This window comes from Mustelus asterias, chromosome 14 (assembly GCF_964213995.1).
Source record: "Mustelus asterias chromosome 14, sMusAst1.hap1.1, whole genome shotgun sequence".
NCBI classification, from domain to species: domain Eukaryota; kingdom Metazoa; phylum Chordata; class Chondrichthyes; order Carcharhiniformes; family Triakidae; genus Mustelus; species Mustelus asterias.
In genome coordinates this window covers 52,168,359-52,186,512 of record NC_135814.1, presented here as the reverse complement: position 1 = coordinate 52,186,512, position 18,154 = coordinate 52,168,359, and the positions used below count along the sequence as shown (strand labels likewise).

General features: G+C 42.1%; 1 protein-coding gene across 1 annotated transcript in view; it reads left to right on the top strand.

Moving 5' to 3' along the window:
• Nucleotides 1–18,154, top strand: part of myo3b (myosin IIIB) — a 548,412-nt gene that overhangs the window by 403,810 nt on the left and 126,448 nt on the right. The window contains exon 27 of the mRNA XM_078227705.1: nucleotides 11,606–11,726. Coding sequence (XP_078083831.1) covers nucleotides 11,606–11,726 — 121 coding nt within the window. The remainder of the gene's footprint in view (nucleotides 1–11,605; nucleotides 11,727–18,154) is intronic.

The following is an 18,154-nucleotide window of genomic DNA, read 5'->3' as shown; positions in this document are numbered from 1 at the left end:
GTACAGAAAAGATTTACCAGGATGTTGCCTGATATGGAGGGCATTAGCTATGAGGAGAGGTTGGAGAAACTTGGTTTGTTCTCACTGGAATGATGGAGTTTGAGGGGTGACCTGATAGAAGTCTATAAGATTATGAGAGGCGTGGACTGAGTGGATAGTCAGAAGCTTTTTCCCAGGGCGGAAGAGTTAATTACTAGGGGGCATGGGTTTAAGGTGCGAGGGGCAAGGTTTAAAGGAGATGTACGAGGCAGGTCTTTTACACAGAGGGTGGTGGGTGCCTGGAACTCGCTGCCGGGGGAGGTAGTGGAAGCAGATACGATAGTTACTTTAAAGGGGTGTCTTGACAAATACATGAATAGGATGGGAATGGAGGGATATGGTCCCTGGAAGGATCAGGGGTTTCATTTAAGTTGGGCAGCATGGTCGGTGCAGGCTTGGAGGGCCGAAGGGCCTGTTCCTGTGCTGTAATTTTATTTGTTCTTTGGTATGGATATAGAGAGATATGGGCCAAGTGCGGGCAATTGGGACCAGTTTAGTGGTAAAAACTGAGCAGCATGAACAAGTTGGGCCAAAGGGCCCGTTTCCATGCTGTAAACCTCTACGACTCTATGAATTTAACATGGCCAATCAACTTAACCTGCACATCTTTGGATGTGGGAGGAAACCGGAGCACCCGGAGAAAAGCCACGCAGACACAAGGAGATTGTGCAAACTCCACTTAGATAATCACCCAAGACCAGAATTGAACCCGAGTCCATGGCGCTGTGAAGCAACAATGCTAACTACTGTGCCACTTTTTATGGCTCTTTGTTCTGATGAACTGTGGTCCAATCTGAAAACTGGATTCTTGTACCAGAAAAAGGCAGGGTCCTCACTCCAGGACTTCCTCCATCTGCTTTGTGCAAGATATCCAGCACATTGGCGGCGTTCCTTCAGAGTGACTGAACACACCAGTCATGCCTATTTCTCGTAGAGAATAAGGATGTCTCCCACAATGTACAGGGCTAGAGTCACTCATTCCAGTCATTGTCAATGTGTGCTCTCTGCATCTTTGAGCTGTGGCTGGCCATATTCCTCAGCCTCTGGTGGCACTGAACCTTAAAAGTACAGCTCACGAAGGATGACATTAGATCAGGAGAGGTGAAACTTTCCCCACTGTCATGATATGATCCTTGTCATTGAGAGCAAGCGAGTTGCCATTAGGCAGATAGGAATCAGTTATTCACAGAAGCTCTGTGAGGATCTATGGACTGTCCCCACTGCCAAGTCGCCATCAACCTCCTGCAATGTAGGGACAATGTACAACCACTGCATCCCCATGACAGGAGCTTTATCACACAGTGTGCACGCTGCCATCAGTCAGTCAGGAGATCAATGATCACAAGCGTCATACAAAGATAATGGGATGCCCTCATGGTATGTCCTCATCAAGTTCCATAAATCTGGCAGCAATGAGCACATCCCAAGATTGTCGGCTTCATGTGGACATCATTATTGCCTCGTCGCTGACATCCTCTCCCTCGAGGACTTTATCTCCTTTGATGTCCTCCTTATCGGAATGTGCCACTCCTCCATCTCCTCCTCCCGTAGTTCCTTCCCCTGTTGCAGTGCCAGGTTGTGTAGGGTGCAGCAAGTGACCCTGATGTGTTACACCATCTGCGGATTGTATTGCAGGGCTCCACCAGACTGGTCCAGGCACTGGAACTTTATCTTCAGCATCCTTATGATCTACTCCACCAGAGTGCGAGTTACAGCATGAGCCAAAATGTACCTTGCCTCAGCTGTGCTCTGTGGCCTGCGCACAGGCGCCACCAGCCACCTCCTCAGTGGGTAGCCCTTGTCCCCGAGGAGCCAACCTTGCAGCTTCTGTGGACCCTGAAACATGTCAGGGATCTGAAAGCCCTTTAGTTTCCACTGATGAGAGTGTGATCATTCTAAGGTTTGAAGAACACGGAGCCTTCAGAGAAACAGCCTCTGGATCTCCAGATCATTCTGCCCTCATGTCATGCGCAGCTCCATCCTTGTACAGACCACTTAATTGATTGTACAACCTCAGAGCGCACACTGGTATGATTGACTGAAAGTCACAATTCAATTTGGGGTTATCAGAGGCAACTCTCCAATGCAGGTTTGTTTGCGAAGTACAATTAGTTAATCATGGCCTCCTTGGAGATGTCTTGCCCCAAGAACGCAGATTTTGGTTAAGAACAGGGAGGAACAAACCCATCACATTGAAATACTCCCTCAAAAGCACAGGAGGTGTCTGCGTGGTAGTTCTTGTTCAATATCTTGCAGCACTGCTGGCATTGGACATCATTCTCTGAGAGACAACCATACTCGGTCAAATGCTACCTTGATATCGAGGGCAGTCACACTCACCTCACCTCTGGAATTCAGCTCTTTTATCCATGTTTGAACCAAGGCTGTTATGGTGTTTGGAGCTGAGTGATCCTGGCGGAACCCAAACTGAGCATCCGTCAGCAGATTAGTGCTGAGTAAGTGCCACTTGATAGTGCACTTGTTAGAGAATTAAAGTTAATTTATTAGTGTCACAAGTAGGGTTACATTAACACTGCAATGAAGTCACTGTGAAAATCGCCGAGAGGGAGAATCTAGCATGGCCAATGCACCTAACCAACACGTGTTTCAGACTGTAGGAGGAAACCGGAGCACCCGGGGGAAACCCATGCAGACACGGGGAGAACGTGCAAACTCCACACAGACAGTGACCCAGGCCGGGAATTGAACCCGGGTCACTGGCACTGTGGGGCAGCAGTACCAATCATTGTGCCATCATGCTGCCCATTTTAGAATTAGTTGCAAGAACACTAAAATCAGGCTTTGGAGTCTCTGGCTGTCTTGTTGCTTTGCTGTTCCTGGACAGGTAGAGATATAGGTCCGAATTTAAGCTAGGCTTTGGGGATCTCACCTGTTGTCTGGAAAGTCAGAAAGGGCCTCATGTTGCCACTGGTGATAGCCTGCCATATTAAATACCTATCTGATTTTGAAAGGCCTTTCCTCTTTTCCCAAAGCCAGGTCCTTCAGTCAGGCACTGAATGCCTTTGAACAAGGAATCCCCCATGGGTTTCCCATGTGATGACACCCACCCCGCCCGCCGCTGGTTAAATACCAGCAGCAGCAGCATGAGGTCCTTAAGTGGGCATTAACTGCCCACTTGAGGACATCAAATAACATTTGGCTGGTACGGTTGTTCACACAGCTTCCTGCTGTGAATTAATCAGGAAGACTTTAGGGTACCTACCCGGCACTCTCTTGCTCTAACAAGTGCCCCCTTCCTCAGAATTCATGGCAGGATCATTAAATTCCACTCACTGTCCCCAAAGGTCCCTGTAATGAACATGGGTGCAACTAGGTTCTGGCCATTCCTGTAGACTCCTATTGAAGTTACAGCCAGCAGATATTTGGGTCAATACGTTTGATTATAGAGACGAGTTGTTAAACCTGTGATTACTTGTATTAGAATCTCTTCATTTTCCATAAAGGTTTGGGGTGGACATGTACTTGCCACTCATTAGCAATTGGGTTTGCCGCCGATGTAAATTCCCGCTGGTGTGACGCAAGATTAAAATTCAGGCTGCTGTTTTAATGAGCACTTGTGATATGCAAATAAAATTTGTGCCAGCGGGAAGAGTGATCGCCATTAACGCACCATTGGGAGAATTGCAATGATGGGTTTCCGACTTATTGGCTCTTGCCAGACTCATCACATCCGCCTGTCACCAAACCCACTGCAAGCTGGTTGGGAGAATTCCACCCTTGATCACTGATATCCCAGCAGCATTTTGTTTATGCACTTCTGTTAGATACTGCACATTGACATCTAACCTCCTTTCATCTGCTCCACCATAAAGACAGCAGTGGTGCTTATCCCCTCAGCCTCCTCACAACTTCCTTTCCATTTTCATTCTGTTGCAGCACACTCACATACCAGAAACAAGATGCCTTTTCATACTGTCAACATTTTTTTCATCTGAAATGTAAATTAATTCTTTCTGGTACGCTTCAACAGAGATCAAAGTGGGGATATTAACCTTAGTAGGCTTTCTTTCATCAGAACCAATGCCAAATACTGTGAGGGTAGTGTAAGAAGGCCAATCTAATTGTTATCCATGGCCCTCCTCCAGGCTGAGCCCTGTCTACAAGAACAAACATTTCAAAGGCACTGAAATATTTTTTTGTAAATGACCTTATCATTAGTCCAAACAGTGTGGAAAAGAAGATTAAACTGAATAATTCTTGATCTCTTTAGCCTGCCTACTTTGATTTGTAAGTAACTTTATTAATTTTGCATATATGATGTTGCTTAGTGATCCTGACAGCAGATGCTCACAGGTGGAGAGAGTAGGGAAAAGTAGCTCCTCATGGAAAACTCGTGACTTGTTTATTTTGTTCATTTGTTACAGCTATTGCTTTGAGGTAGACTACATTAGCATTTTAAAAATAAACACGTTTCTTTCAAGTACAGGAGCTGATGGCCCAAAGGTCTCAGTTGGCCTAGTCTATTCCCTATCCATTGATGCATCAAAAGCAGATAAAAAGATAACAATACTCTATTTAGGGGATAGTTGTTTCTTCCAGATATAATAGTTTGCACTTTTACAAAGAGGATTAAACAAACCTAAAACTATCTTTGCACTACAGCTCTGCATCAGATCAACATTCAATAATATGGATTAACTTTATTCCAACTGAATGTAATTTCCTTCTATTTATACTTACTGCTGTACTGAATTAGTTCATGCCCTGGACAATATTAAATTACCAGTCCACACATGTACTGAGTTTTTGCCGCCACAGAAAATGACAGGAGATGTAAATCTGGTACTTATGCTGGATTTATTGAATATCTTACCTTCACAGTGGAGTGGAGATGGGAGCTTTTAATTATAATTGTAATTAGAGCTTTTTTTAAAAAAAGTCACACAATTTAAATGTGGATGTTTACTGAGAGTTTGCAACTACAAAGCAATCATAAATATCGGATGTAAAATAATGCATTTATTTTATACATCACATTTCTCACCAATTTTACGGTGAATATTTTTCAGTGCCTCCTGTTGCATTCGTCACAGAACACTGCTTCTTTCAGTGTCTGAATTACCATTTTATCATTTAAAAACTGAGATAATTATGTAATTATGCATTGATAATTCCACGGGAAGGCTGCTCTCTGACCCCAATTTAAAGAAAAACTGTCACAGTAATTAAATAGGGAAAAAAGTAACAAAGTAATGAAAGAAACAGAATGGAACTAAATTTATCTTTAAAAATTTTAACCCCCATGAGGGCATCCCATTATCTTTGTATGACGCCTGTGGCGACTAGGGGATTTTCACAGTAACTTCATTGCAGTGTTAATGTAAGCCTACTTATGACACTATTAAGTAAACTTAAATAATACTGCACTAAACTGTTTTTCAAACAACTTTTGCTGGTTGAAATGGCAATAAAACTCGACTCAAATCAGTTCTATTTGGAATAGATTCCCTGTTTATTCCTTTTTACTTTGAGAAGTAGGCAAGTTCAAATTCATAGAATCATAGAAACCCTACAGTGCAGAAGGAGGCCATTCGGCCCATCGAGTCTGCACCGACCACAATCCCACCCAAGCCCTACCCCCACATATTTTACCCGCTAATCCCTCTAACCTACGCATCCCAGGACTCTAAGGGGCAATTTATTTTAACCTGGCCAATCCACCTAACCCGCACATCTTTGGACTGTGGGAGGAAACCGGAGCACCCGGAGGAAACCCACGCAGACACGAGGAGAATGTGCAAACTCCACACAGACAGTGACCCGAGCCGGGAATCGAACCCGGAACCCTGGAGCTGTGAAGCAGCAGTGCTAACCACTGTGCTACCGTGCCGCCAATAAATTGAGTTATTGAATGAATATTCTAAATGAAGTCATTAGCCTAAGAAAATCCGAACACTGAATTGTACCATTTTAGTCAAATAGAAAATGAGTTGCACCAACCGATGGCCTGGAGATATGTTTACATCAGATTTTCGTGGATGAGCTTATTTGCATATCTATATATGATTTGCAGAAATACTCATAAAACTGGAGTAATATGCTGGAATGCATGAAAATTAGAATGCTTGAATTGCCAGTTCTGGTTGAGAATCATAGCGACAGTTTAGGGGGCAGCAAGGTAGTAAGGAACAGTGCTTGGCTCAGGGAGACTTAGCTAGCTCGACTGGATTTTACACGTATGTTTTTGTGCCATTTAAAAAGGTATCTAACACAGAAAAATGGGGCAGGCAGAGAGGGATAGCATGACGCAACATAGAGGCAGAGAAGATGCCACGGTTCCACTTAATCCAGTCTGTAAACAACACTGGACAAAATATAACTGAAGAAACAGAGTGTTGGGTATCTGTGGTAAAATTCTTAATTTGGTGGGACGGGGAGTGCTCACTAAATCAAGATCTCATGGTATGGGTACTTCCCTGCACAACCCTAAAAGCTCTTCTCTCCTTTTAACCAGGATAAAAGCAGCACATCTCTTACGCCAACTCTCCCTTTGCATAAGCTCTTCAATTGCCAGTCTTCACTTAACTTACTCTAATTGCTGCAGAAGAAGATGGTGCATCATACTTGCAAGAGACAGGCCCTAGAAGGACATCCCTAATCTAAAACAATTCACCACTTGCATGGCTGTGGAGTTTGTGGCAAGATGGATCTTGCCATGGGAGATGATGGTATTGGGGCCATAGTTCCAATGACGGGTTGATAACTGAATACCGACACTGTCATTGTGTTATCCAGGTAAAGAACTACCCAGTCACAGGTTTTCACTCACTTGCCATATTCCTAACTCCCAAAAGGATAGTGCTCATCCACTCCTAGATTGTACTGTCCTTTCTTGCAGATCCACTACTGCAAAGAAGGGCATAGGAAGAAGATGAGGAAAAGGAGGATCAGAGACAAATGTTTCTTTATGAATTCTGATGATGGTGGCAAAGACAAGAAAAGTAAACGAAGAAGATGTAAATGGTGAAGAGACCCCTGGCCCGTGTTCCTCTGTCTCAAATCACTTAAACTCATCCCCTTCATCATTTCTTTCTTCATTTCCATGCACCAGAACATAAGAACAAGGAGCAGGAGTAGGCCATCTGACCCCTCGCGCCTGCTCTGCCATTCAATAAGATCATGGCTGATTTTTTTGTGGACTCAGCTCCACTTACCGGCCCGCTCACCATAACTCTTAATTCCTTTACTGCTCAAAAATCTATCTATCTTTGCCTGAAAGACATTCAACGAGGTAGCCTCAACTGCGTCACTGGGCAGGGAATTCCACAGATTCATAACCTTTTGGGTGAAGAAGTTCCTCCTCAACTCAGTCCTAAATGTGCTCCCCTTATTTTGAGGCTACGCCCCCTAGTTTTAGTTTCACCCACCAGTGGAAACAACCTCCCTACTTCTATCTTATTTATTCCCTTCATAATTTTATATGTTTCCATTAGATCCCCTCTCATTCTTCTAAATTCCAATGAGTGTAGTCCCAGTCTACTCAGTCTGCCGACCCTCTCAACTCTGGAATCAATCTAGTGAATCGCCTCTGCACCCCGTCCAGTACATCCTTTCTCAAGAAAGGAGACCAAAACTGTACACAGTACTCCAAGTGTGGCCTCACCAGCACCTTATACAGCTGCAACATAACTACCGTGTTTTTAAACTCCATGCCTCTAGCAATGAAGGACAAAATTCAATTTGCCTTCTTAATTACCTGCTGCATGTGCAAACCAACTTCTTACAATTCATGCACAAGGATATCAAGGTCCCTCTGCACAGCAGCATGCTGCAATTTTTTACCATTTAAATAATAGTCCATTTTGCTGTTATTCCTACTAAAATGGATAACCTCATGCTTACCAACATCGTAATCCATCTGCCAGACCCTTGCCCACTCTCTCTGCAGACTTTCAGTGTCCCCTGCACACTTTGCTCTACCACTCATCTTAGTGTCATCTGTGAACTTTGACACACTATACTTGATCCCCAACTCCAAATCATCTATGTAAATTGTAAACAATTGCAGTCCCAACACTAATCCCTGAGGCACACCACTAGTCACTGATTGCCAACGAGAAAAACACCCATTTATCTCCAGTCTTTGCTTTCTGTTAGTTAACCAATCCTCTATCCATGCTAATACATTATCCATAATGAAGTGCACCTTTATCTTATGCAGCAGACTTTTGTACGGCACCTTGTCGAATGCCTTCTGGAAATCCAGATACATCACATGCACAAATTTCCCGTTGTCCACCACGCTCGTAATGTTGTCAAACAATTCCAGTAAATTAGCTAAACCTTTCATGAACCCATGCTGCATCTGCCCAATGGGACAATTTCTGTCCAAATGTCTTGCTATTTCTTCCTTGATGATAGATTCAAGTATTTCCCCACTACAGACGTTAAGCTAACCGGCCTATATTTACCCACCTTTTGTAAATCTTTTTTAAACAGTGGCGTCACATTTGCTATTTTCCAATCTGCCAGAACCACCCCAGAGTCCAGCCCAGCCTCATGAGGGCTGAAAATCCTCACACAGGGGAGGATGAGTGCAATCAGAATGCACCCCAAGCTAATCATCTGCTCAACCAATGTTTGTGTTGATGCATGAGCCTCATTGTAGTGAGTCTCATGCATTAAGAGGCCTTTTTTTCAGCTGCCCTTCTGTGATGAGAATTGTGATGAATTCCCCAAATCTCATTTGAAGTGTGTCAGTCTCCTGGCAAAGAGTATGCATACTACTTCCTGGCTGATATTACATGAATTCCCCCATGATGGTCTGAAATTACACAATGCACCAATATTGACTTCATAGTCAGAGAGAGTAGCACGGGCATCTCTGTAACTCGTGCTGTTTGTGGCAGATCACCCCAGTACCTCTCTAATGAAGTTTATTTTGTTTATACACTGCTCCTCAGTAAGTCCTCATAACATATGTTATCTGTGTATTCTATGAGGGGAAGTAATATCAAGTGGGGTCCTTATTCCTTAAATGCTGCCCAACTCTCATTTGTTCAATGCTGTTCTGCTCCTCCTTCAAAATTTGGCATACAAAGGGATTGACATACCTTAGAATCTCTTATTGTGATTGGAGGGGGTGGTGGCTGTGGGATCCAAACTCTCTGATGGTCTTGCAATTAAAGAAGCAGTCTGAAGCAAGTCCAGTTCTGTTCCAAATGCCAAAACAAAATGCCAAAAGCAATTCCCAGTTGCAAAAAAATGCTATTGAAACTCTCCACTTTTCAGGCTCACAAATAGGCTCACTTCCGATTTTCTCGGCTTATTCTGGCAACAGCTGTAGTTTTTAATTCACATTCTAACTTGCCCCTAGTGCATTGCATTTGTAAACGCAGAAGACTTATGATAGATGTAAATGAGCTCACTCGGGACTTCATGGGCAGATCAGGGGAAGGGCCAAAAAGCGCAAGTTAATTTGGGGAGATGAGTTTTGGGGCAGGGAATCGGCATTCATGGCTGCCAATAAAGTTATTTTGCACTAAAGTCACAGCAAAGATGGAGTGAAATTTCTAGGTCATATTCGATTAAAAGGCAGTTAACAAAGCCAATTAATTATTAATTCTGTATGAAAATCAACATATCAACATCTTGCTTTATATAACTTTCAATACCATGTCACTGCCGCTTTAAAAATGAGAAAATTGTAAGTGCAAAACCTTGGTCATTAATATTCCTTTTCAACATTGAAATCTTTGAGATAGAGAGCAACTTGATCTGGCAGTTCTCTCAGTTTGCACCAAACTAATTTCTTGTTTCATGTCTATTTTAATGTAATATTATCAAACATTTTTTCAACGTCTCGTATAAACATTAATGAAACTACTGTGGGGGCGTTCATGTTCATGGCAGGGTTTGCCATGGCTGGTTACACAGTGAAGCCTTTTATTGAATCTTCCAGTTTACTGTCATTAATTAGTAGAATAGGAGATGACAATGTGGAAAGAACTGTTCTGGCTGGTATATGTAGCCACATCTTAAGTAAATTACATTTAATGTATTAGGATGCTAATCCACAGTATAATTAGCACTCGACAATAGCATCCTCTAAGTTAGTACTCACATCTATTATTGTCGCTCCACGTGTGCAAGTCATGTGCTGCATTGTAGTCCTTGTGACAGATGAAAAAGCTCAACATTTCCCTCTCTGCTGATCCAAACTCTAAAAAGGTAGGTTAGCGCTGTCATTCCCAGGTGGACTTGCCAAGTCGCACTGAAATAGTTAGTGGTATTTTCTTTAGATTAGCCTGAACATGCGACCCCGATTACTCGGGCATGCCTTTTCTTACGCCAAATCGTGCAAAAAATGATGTGCTATGTTTGGAAGATTTCTGAACAACTTTCTTGCATAAGGGTTAGCAAGATGTTCAAGTCTCATTGTGATATCACCTGGAGGTCTGCTGGTACAGCCATCATTGGGAAGAAGAGATTCTGCCAACGGTGTCGCCAAAGTGACATTTGCTATGTATTTCCACAGATGTTTGGTCACACTTGCAGACAAGAGTACCCAGATTACCACTTGGATATCTTGATCTGTCTGTTTGATATGCCGTTTTCCTCCTTGGAGAGCTCTGGTGGACATAGTTGATGAAAGCAATGTTGGCAATTGTTGCCCATACTTGAAATTGGTTACACTTTGAATATGCCTATTTATGCAAATAGCCAACATAGAAATTGGGCACTTCTTGAACGAAAGTTTTTAACAATGGCTTTCTTGGCCAGCTATCTGCTAACTCCTTTTGCCCAGTTTGTTTTTGCAAGTAACGAGGTGTTCAAATTTAAATGTAAGTTTGCTGCTTTTCTAGTTGGACAATTGCAACATTCGTGAGAGATTTAATTTTGTTTTTGATCTTTGAGTATTTGGGGCTCCAACTGGGAAATGGGGTTTTAGCGATAGGATTCATTCAAGTGACACTTTTGAAGCTGCATTAGTGAAAGGGTTCTCAGGACTTGCTACAGTCTGGAACTTAAAAAGATTTAGCTCACAGGTGCAGGCTCTGTGAGCTCTGTGTTCTGAAGCTAGACTTCCAATAGTTTTTTGCTGCAGTAAACATCTGACCTCAACTTTCCGAGTACTTTCTGGCAAATTTCCTCAATGTGTTCAGCTTCTGTTGGGAGCTGCTCTCAGGTTAGAATTTCTGTTGAAGTTTTTGCTTTTTCTTCGTCTTTCAGCATTTTAGTAAAGTTGAGAGTTTTGATCATCTTCTGCCACCATGCTGGGATGGTGTTGTTTACAGAATGATGTTTCTTAAACTACTCTTTAGTCGGCTAACAGTGAGTCTTTATTAATTACTTCTAACTATATACATATATACAATAAAGGGCACAGGCAAGGAGTTATCTCCATGACTAAGTCTGCATGTGCTTCTGCTCAACACTACACCGACGCTAGGTCTGGGTCATGTGCCTTCTTACATCTGTGTGTGGGTGGTATTGCACTTAGTCCAACATTAACCTGGTATGTGCCAGACCCTTATACTACATTATCTTACTAACCACATGTTCCTAGAAAATTAGTTTTATTTTTGTACATGACCTTTTACAGGTGTCAGAGGATATCTAGCTCGCAAACAATATAAAACACTGAAAGAAAGTCACATGTTGACAACAGGGCAAATGCTGCAGACCACAGAGTGTAAATCCCGCAATCATTGTGAAAAAACAAGGTGAGTTATTGATATTTCAAAGTATGTTTAACATGGCACAGATCATGGGGGGAATTTTCTAGCTGTTCACGCCCTGCCACCACTGCAAGTGAGGAAGGCTGCAGTGGCACCAGAGAAACTTACTGGTGTGAATGGGCGGAAAATTCAGGTCCATATATCTGCTGATTTCATGTACTCCTTTCAGGAAAATGTTGTATTTCATGCAAAATTTATCCCCTGAAAATACTACGTAATGATGCTCAAATTGCTTTAGCCAGAAGTAACTCAGTTTTCTGCAAACATTGACAGCCAGGTTTTTTTGGCAATAATCTTTTCCCATGCTTACTACAGAAGTGAGCTTTCATATGAACCAACTATTCACCCTATCCATATAGTATGTTAGTTAGCATTTTACAAAGTCAACCACTTATTGCTATATATCAAATGTTAAGAGTAAATTTCAGATAAGTTCATTTTTCCTTCTAGCGCAGCTGTCTTAAGTTCAGAAGTCAGTCTCATACAACAACTTTCATTTATCTAATATCCTTGACATAAAAAGGTTTCAAGGTGTCTAAAATGCATAAGGACGTAGATGAGGACTGTAGCAGGAGAGATTAACAAGAGTGACTGGAAATTTGGTCATAATGGCAAGTTTTGATGCATTTTGGAAGGAGATTCCAAAGGGTAAGACTCTACCTCCCACAGTGAAACCAAGGGAGAGGGTACTTTATAAAAGGCTGGAGTCAAAGGACCAAAGTGTATGTAAGGCATAAAGGTTTCAGATAAGGTAATGAAAGCAGACCAGCATTTTGAAGAAGAGGATGAAACTTTTAATTTTAATGTGTTGGAGGACACAAAGCTTAGACAGGCCGGTGATGATAGTCAAGCATAACTTAATATGAGATGGGTTACGAAGCAACCTTTTATACAAGTTGGAGTTAATGAAGATAGAAAATTGGAAATCAGCAAGGAGAGCATCAGATTAATCAGGCCTGGAGGTAACAAAACATGGGCAAGACATTCAACAGAGGGGAGGTCAAGGTGGGGGCAAAGGTGAACAATTTTGTTGATGTGGAACTAAGAGACCTTATTGACGAACAGTATGTGAAGTTTGAAGTTCAACTACAGGGACAAATTGAATGCTTGTTCTAATAGTATTTGAAGAGGAGGATGGAATCAATGACAAGAGAGCAAGAATTTTTAGTGGGGTCTGAAAACAATGGTTTTGATCTTTGTGATATTCAATTGAAGGAAATAATTACATATCAATGACTTGATGTCAAGTGGGCAGTTGGACAGAACAAAGATGATCACAGGGTCAAGAGGCTTTATTGATTATATTTTCCTATATTGCCACAGTGACTATATTCCAAAAACATTTAATTGGCTATGAACTGCTTTGGGACATTTTGTGGCTGTGAAAGGTGCTACATAAATGTAACTCTTTATACTGCTCTGCATTAGTTTGACATGTTAATTATTGAGTGTACCAGAATTCCTAAATTGCAATGGATTACATCAAAATTACAATTTGAAAATAAGCCCAATTTATTTGGCTTAACTAACCCATGTTGTTTTTCTTCACATAAGTAATCGTCCAAATCCCATGTGACTACTTTGTCACCATTTAATCTGTACCTCTTTCTTTTATCCAACTGAATAGCCATTTTTAAAATTGTTGACGTGATTTGTGTTTCAGGCATTGACAATGGTAATGCATTCCTTCCATCTGTGTAACAAGATTTCACTGGCCTCTGTCTTATCTCTTCTAAATTATATGTATGTTCCGTTGTTCTAGACCCTTCAAAGAATAGGGGCAATGTATTCCTATCAATGCTATCCCATCTCTTCAAATTTAAACACCTCTATCAAATCACCCCTTAATTTTCTCTATTCTAACAAAAACCTGCCCTAATTTTATATTTATTGTACCAGTAAATCTACACTGTAGCTTCTTTGTTGTCTGAAATCTTCTTAGACTGTGGATCCCAGAGCTGCACATAGTACTCACAACTGTAGCTTCACAAGGGTTTTCTATAACTTCTCCATTACATCTCAATTTTTATATTCTATACCTGTTTCCATAAAACTCAGTATTCCATTAGATTTTATTATGAGCTTTTCTACTTGAGATCTGTTTTAAAGGCTCGTGAACCTGAACACCCAAATCTCTCTAGTCATTCACATCACCCAGCTTTCATCTGTTGTGACCAGCCCTAGGTGAGGTTCCCCAAAAGTTGTTGATTCAGATGTGACCCTTTGATGAGTCATCATCTGGCTGGGTACCCCCAAAATGTTATAAACCTGGGTGAGGAAGGATGACTGGCTCCATGTCTTTATTCAACTTGGTAGCAACAGGTTTCATTCAACAAAGTTCCCTTTCTCTTGGATACCTTTCCGGATCCAATAGTTATTTTTAGGATGGAGCCAATTTAACCAGGCTTTCTTCAGTTAAGATAGAAACCCATTGAGGAATCTTACTGTAAATTATTTAAATAACAAAAGGTGTATTAAACTTTAAAACACACAACAAGAAAGGCAAAACTAAAGAACATTTATAATTAACTACAATAATGGCTACCCAGACAGTATGCTTAAATTTCCCCCAATCCAAATCTATCTACTTTCCTAAACTCCGAGAATACACCTTCCCTAAAACGGCATCCCACACTATGAGCCGAATCCAGCAATTATTTACCACACAGGACCCATAACTTTATTTTGGGGACCTTTCTTCTGGTTTAGAGTATAACTAATGGGATCTTACACAGACAGACTTGTTGGCTAAAATTTTCCTGCTATTCATGTGGTGGGAATTTCTGGTTCTGCTGATGGTGCACCCCCAGCGTGGGTTTCCCAGCAGTGGGAAATTCCATTGACAGCGGCGGGACCAGAAGTTTCCACCGTTGGTGAATGACATGCCACCTCCTGCCATGGGAAAAATGCAGTGGGGAGGCCAGAAAATCTCCCAAACTCCTTCTTTCCTGTAAAACAGCTTGATTTTCTGAGAGCCTTGCTTTGCAACTGGGTGTCAGTATGAGCTAGGTCCCTTGACTGCTGTCTCCATTTTGCTTAACAAGGTATCTGTTTCACCCGGCTGCTAGGCTAATCTGCATCTCGCAAGTCCTCAATATAGCTAAATCCCCATCAGTTTTTTTAAAATCTAATTCTTTATTTTTTATTTCATTCCAATTTCCTAACACCTCCCTCTATTTTTCAGAAACGAAGGGTCATAATTAAAAGACGATTCAATTTCTCAACTATTTCTTACCAGTTCTATCTTATCCAAAATTACAAACATCAAAAACATGCATTAACATGAAATATATCCCAAGTGTTTACAAATAAGATCTACATCAGTGTATCAGCAATGATGTCCTTTCTCCCAGCCACGTGAATGATTTTCAAGTTATAAAATGATTGAAGGAATAAACTGTATCAAAATAATCTGGTGTTCTGATTCCAAAACGTTTCCAGAAATTTCAACGGTTAAGGTCCAAATACACAACTGTTTCTATTGTATTACCAGCAACATAAATCTCGAAGTGCTGTAATGCCGATAGCAAACTCAAGTGGGGGGGGAAGGGGGGAACGATCTTATGAAAAAATTCTAAGTCCAGGACAAGCGTGAAAACGGGCGAGTTTCTGATCCGTTTTTTGGGTGAGCCTAAATCTGCAATCTTATGCACTTAGAAAAAAAAAGTAAAATCCATTTCTTGCCTGTAGGGGGCGGGGGTGGGGCTTAAATCGTCAGAATGCTGGCTGTGAGCTGCGCCTGCATACACAGGTCCTTCTGCTCTCAGAGCAAACAGACCTGTCACTTAGCCTCTGCTACTCTCAGCCAGCCTCCATGGCCTAAAGCAGGCCTCCCACCAGCTACCGTAGGGCCCCGTGGCCTACCGCAACCCCCCTGCCCAGAATGATTTCCCCTCCCTCGCACCACCAATTGCAGATGCTAAGTGGCAGCGGGTCCCCCCACCCCAGTGCCGATCGGACGCCCTGGCCTGACCCTGCCACCCATTAGGCCCTGCCCCCCCTTGGCACTGCCTGGTACCCAGTGGGCAGTGACAGGGTCCCAAGCTGGCACTGCCAAGATGCCAGGATGGCACTACCCAAGGGGCAAGCCCTCTTGCCCCGACCTCCGGGGGAGGGGGAGTGTGGGGTGGGGGGGCCTCAATGACCTCCGGTTCTACCGGCGAGGCAATCATGTTTGGTCCCCGTTGCTGAGGACCAACTGTGATTCTTGCCGGAGAGAACCTCTCCTGGAGAGGCCAAAGAGGCAAGTGAGTCTGGACGATAATATTGCAGACTTGCTCATTACATTTAAATTATATAGAAATTCAATTTAAATAATTTATTCAACCTCGCGCCTGAAATGGGCAGGCTGACTTCACTGGATATCCAGTGCTGATAAGATCACAACAGGCGAGAAACCGGCACAAACCTGATTTCTCGGCTCTCGCGCGATGTTACCAGCTCACCCCTCCCATCAGCCAGCGGGATGCGATGGTAAGATCGCCCCCAAGGTTTCCTCTTCAATAGTGGAATACTCTTGTTGTTGAGAATTTAATTTCCTTGACAAACATCCTGCAGGCTTTTCAATTCCAGTGGCATCCTCTTGCGACAACACAGCCAGCCCCCACCCCCAATCCCATCCCCACCAATATCATTAGCATCCACAGCCATCTTAAACTGTTTGTCAAAATTTGGTGTGGCTAACACTGGCGCTGTTGTTAGTACTGTTTTCAAATGTCAAAATGCAGTTTGGCAGTGTACTGTCCAGCCAAGTTTCTTACTCTTCTTTAAGAGATCTATTAATGGCGCCACCACCCTGCTAAGTTTTGGTACAAACTTATGGTAAAATCTACTCATCCCTTTTTTTGTCATGGGTTCTGGAACATCCCAAATGGCCTTTATTTTTGCATTTCATGAAGCCATCTCAGCATTTCCCACAATGTGACCTAATTTCAAGCCAAAAGAGAACATGCTGGAAAATCTTAGCATGTCTGGCAGCATCTGTAAGGAGAGAAAAGAGCTGACGTTTCGAGTCCAGATGACCCTTTGTCAATGTTTTTTACCTAATTTCAAGATTTGGACTTTGGCAAACATGCTTTTTTCAAAATTCATAACCAAGCTGGCTTTTCTTAAGCATTCAAACAGTTCTTTTAGGAGTTGTAAGTGCTCCTCCCAACTTTGACTAAACACTACAGAGTTGTCAGTGTATACAGCACAGTGATTTAGTCCATGAGTAATTTCATTAGTTAGTCTTTGAAACTTTCAGGGTGCTTCCTTCATTCCAATTGATAAAAGTCCATTTGGCCTTACAAATGCTGACCTTCCTTTCATCCCCTTTGAAGAAGGTACTTGCCTTTTAGCAAGTCTATTTTTGTTATGAATTTAGACTGTCCCACCTTCTCAAGCCAATCCTCCACACGCGGAATAAGAAACAAATCCCTCTTGGTGACAAAATTCACTTTCCTGTAGTCAACACAAAAGTCTGTGTTCCAGCTCATAATTTCCTCCATTACTCCTTCCCCAACTTGCCTCAGGGCTCTCAGATACATCCTGCCAGGTCCCAGGACTCTATCCCCCTTGAGTCTTTAACTTCTCTAATACCACCATTTTATTTATTATTTCTTTCACCTCACTTTTAACTATTTAGAATTTGCCTCTTCCCTAATATTTTTCTGTTTTCTATCAGGTACTTGTTAACAGTTCTATCAATTTCTGACTATCCTCTAACAAATTACTACCCTCTCTCCTTTCAGGAATCCAGTTTGGATTTACAAATTCACTTTATTGATATATTTGTGGGTGAAGCTGCTACTTTTTACCTCAGTACACTTGGTTATGGGGATAATAATCAGGCAGTGATCCTATATGGTCCCATATATGTGACCCAGCAACTCCTACTAGAAATACACGTCTGTGGATGTCAAGTGGGAAAGGCTTAGCTACGATATCGCCCTCTCCCCATTCAGCCAACATGGGCAAAAAACTGGAGAGTGGCTGATACTTGTGAAATCAGATACCAGCTTGGAGATAACAGCTTGGGCAGAGGGACAATGAGATTTTTTACTGTGAAGGCTAGTGTTCAAAATGTTAAATAAAAATGCCTTTCATTGCCCAGGATCTGACAACACACAAGATGCTGATTGACACAAGAGTGAGGGAAACATACTATATGGGAAAAAAGCTAAAATTAGGTTTTATATTAAGTTTCATTTATAAGCAATCTCAATGTAAACACTGGAACATAATAAAACAAAATTGAAACTTCCTGTCAGTGCAAGTCACAGCTGATTTTGTTTAGAGCTATTTTTGAATGCCTGGTTAAAGCTACACTATTTCCTACCACCTCCCCCTGAAATGATCATTTAAGTCTGCTTGCCAAACTTGTAATAAACTATTTTTCACCACACTAGAAAACCACTTACCTCAACCTAATG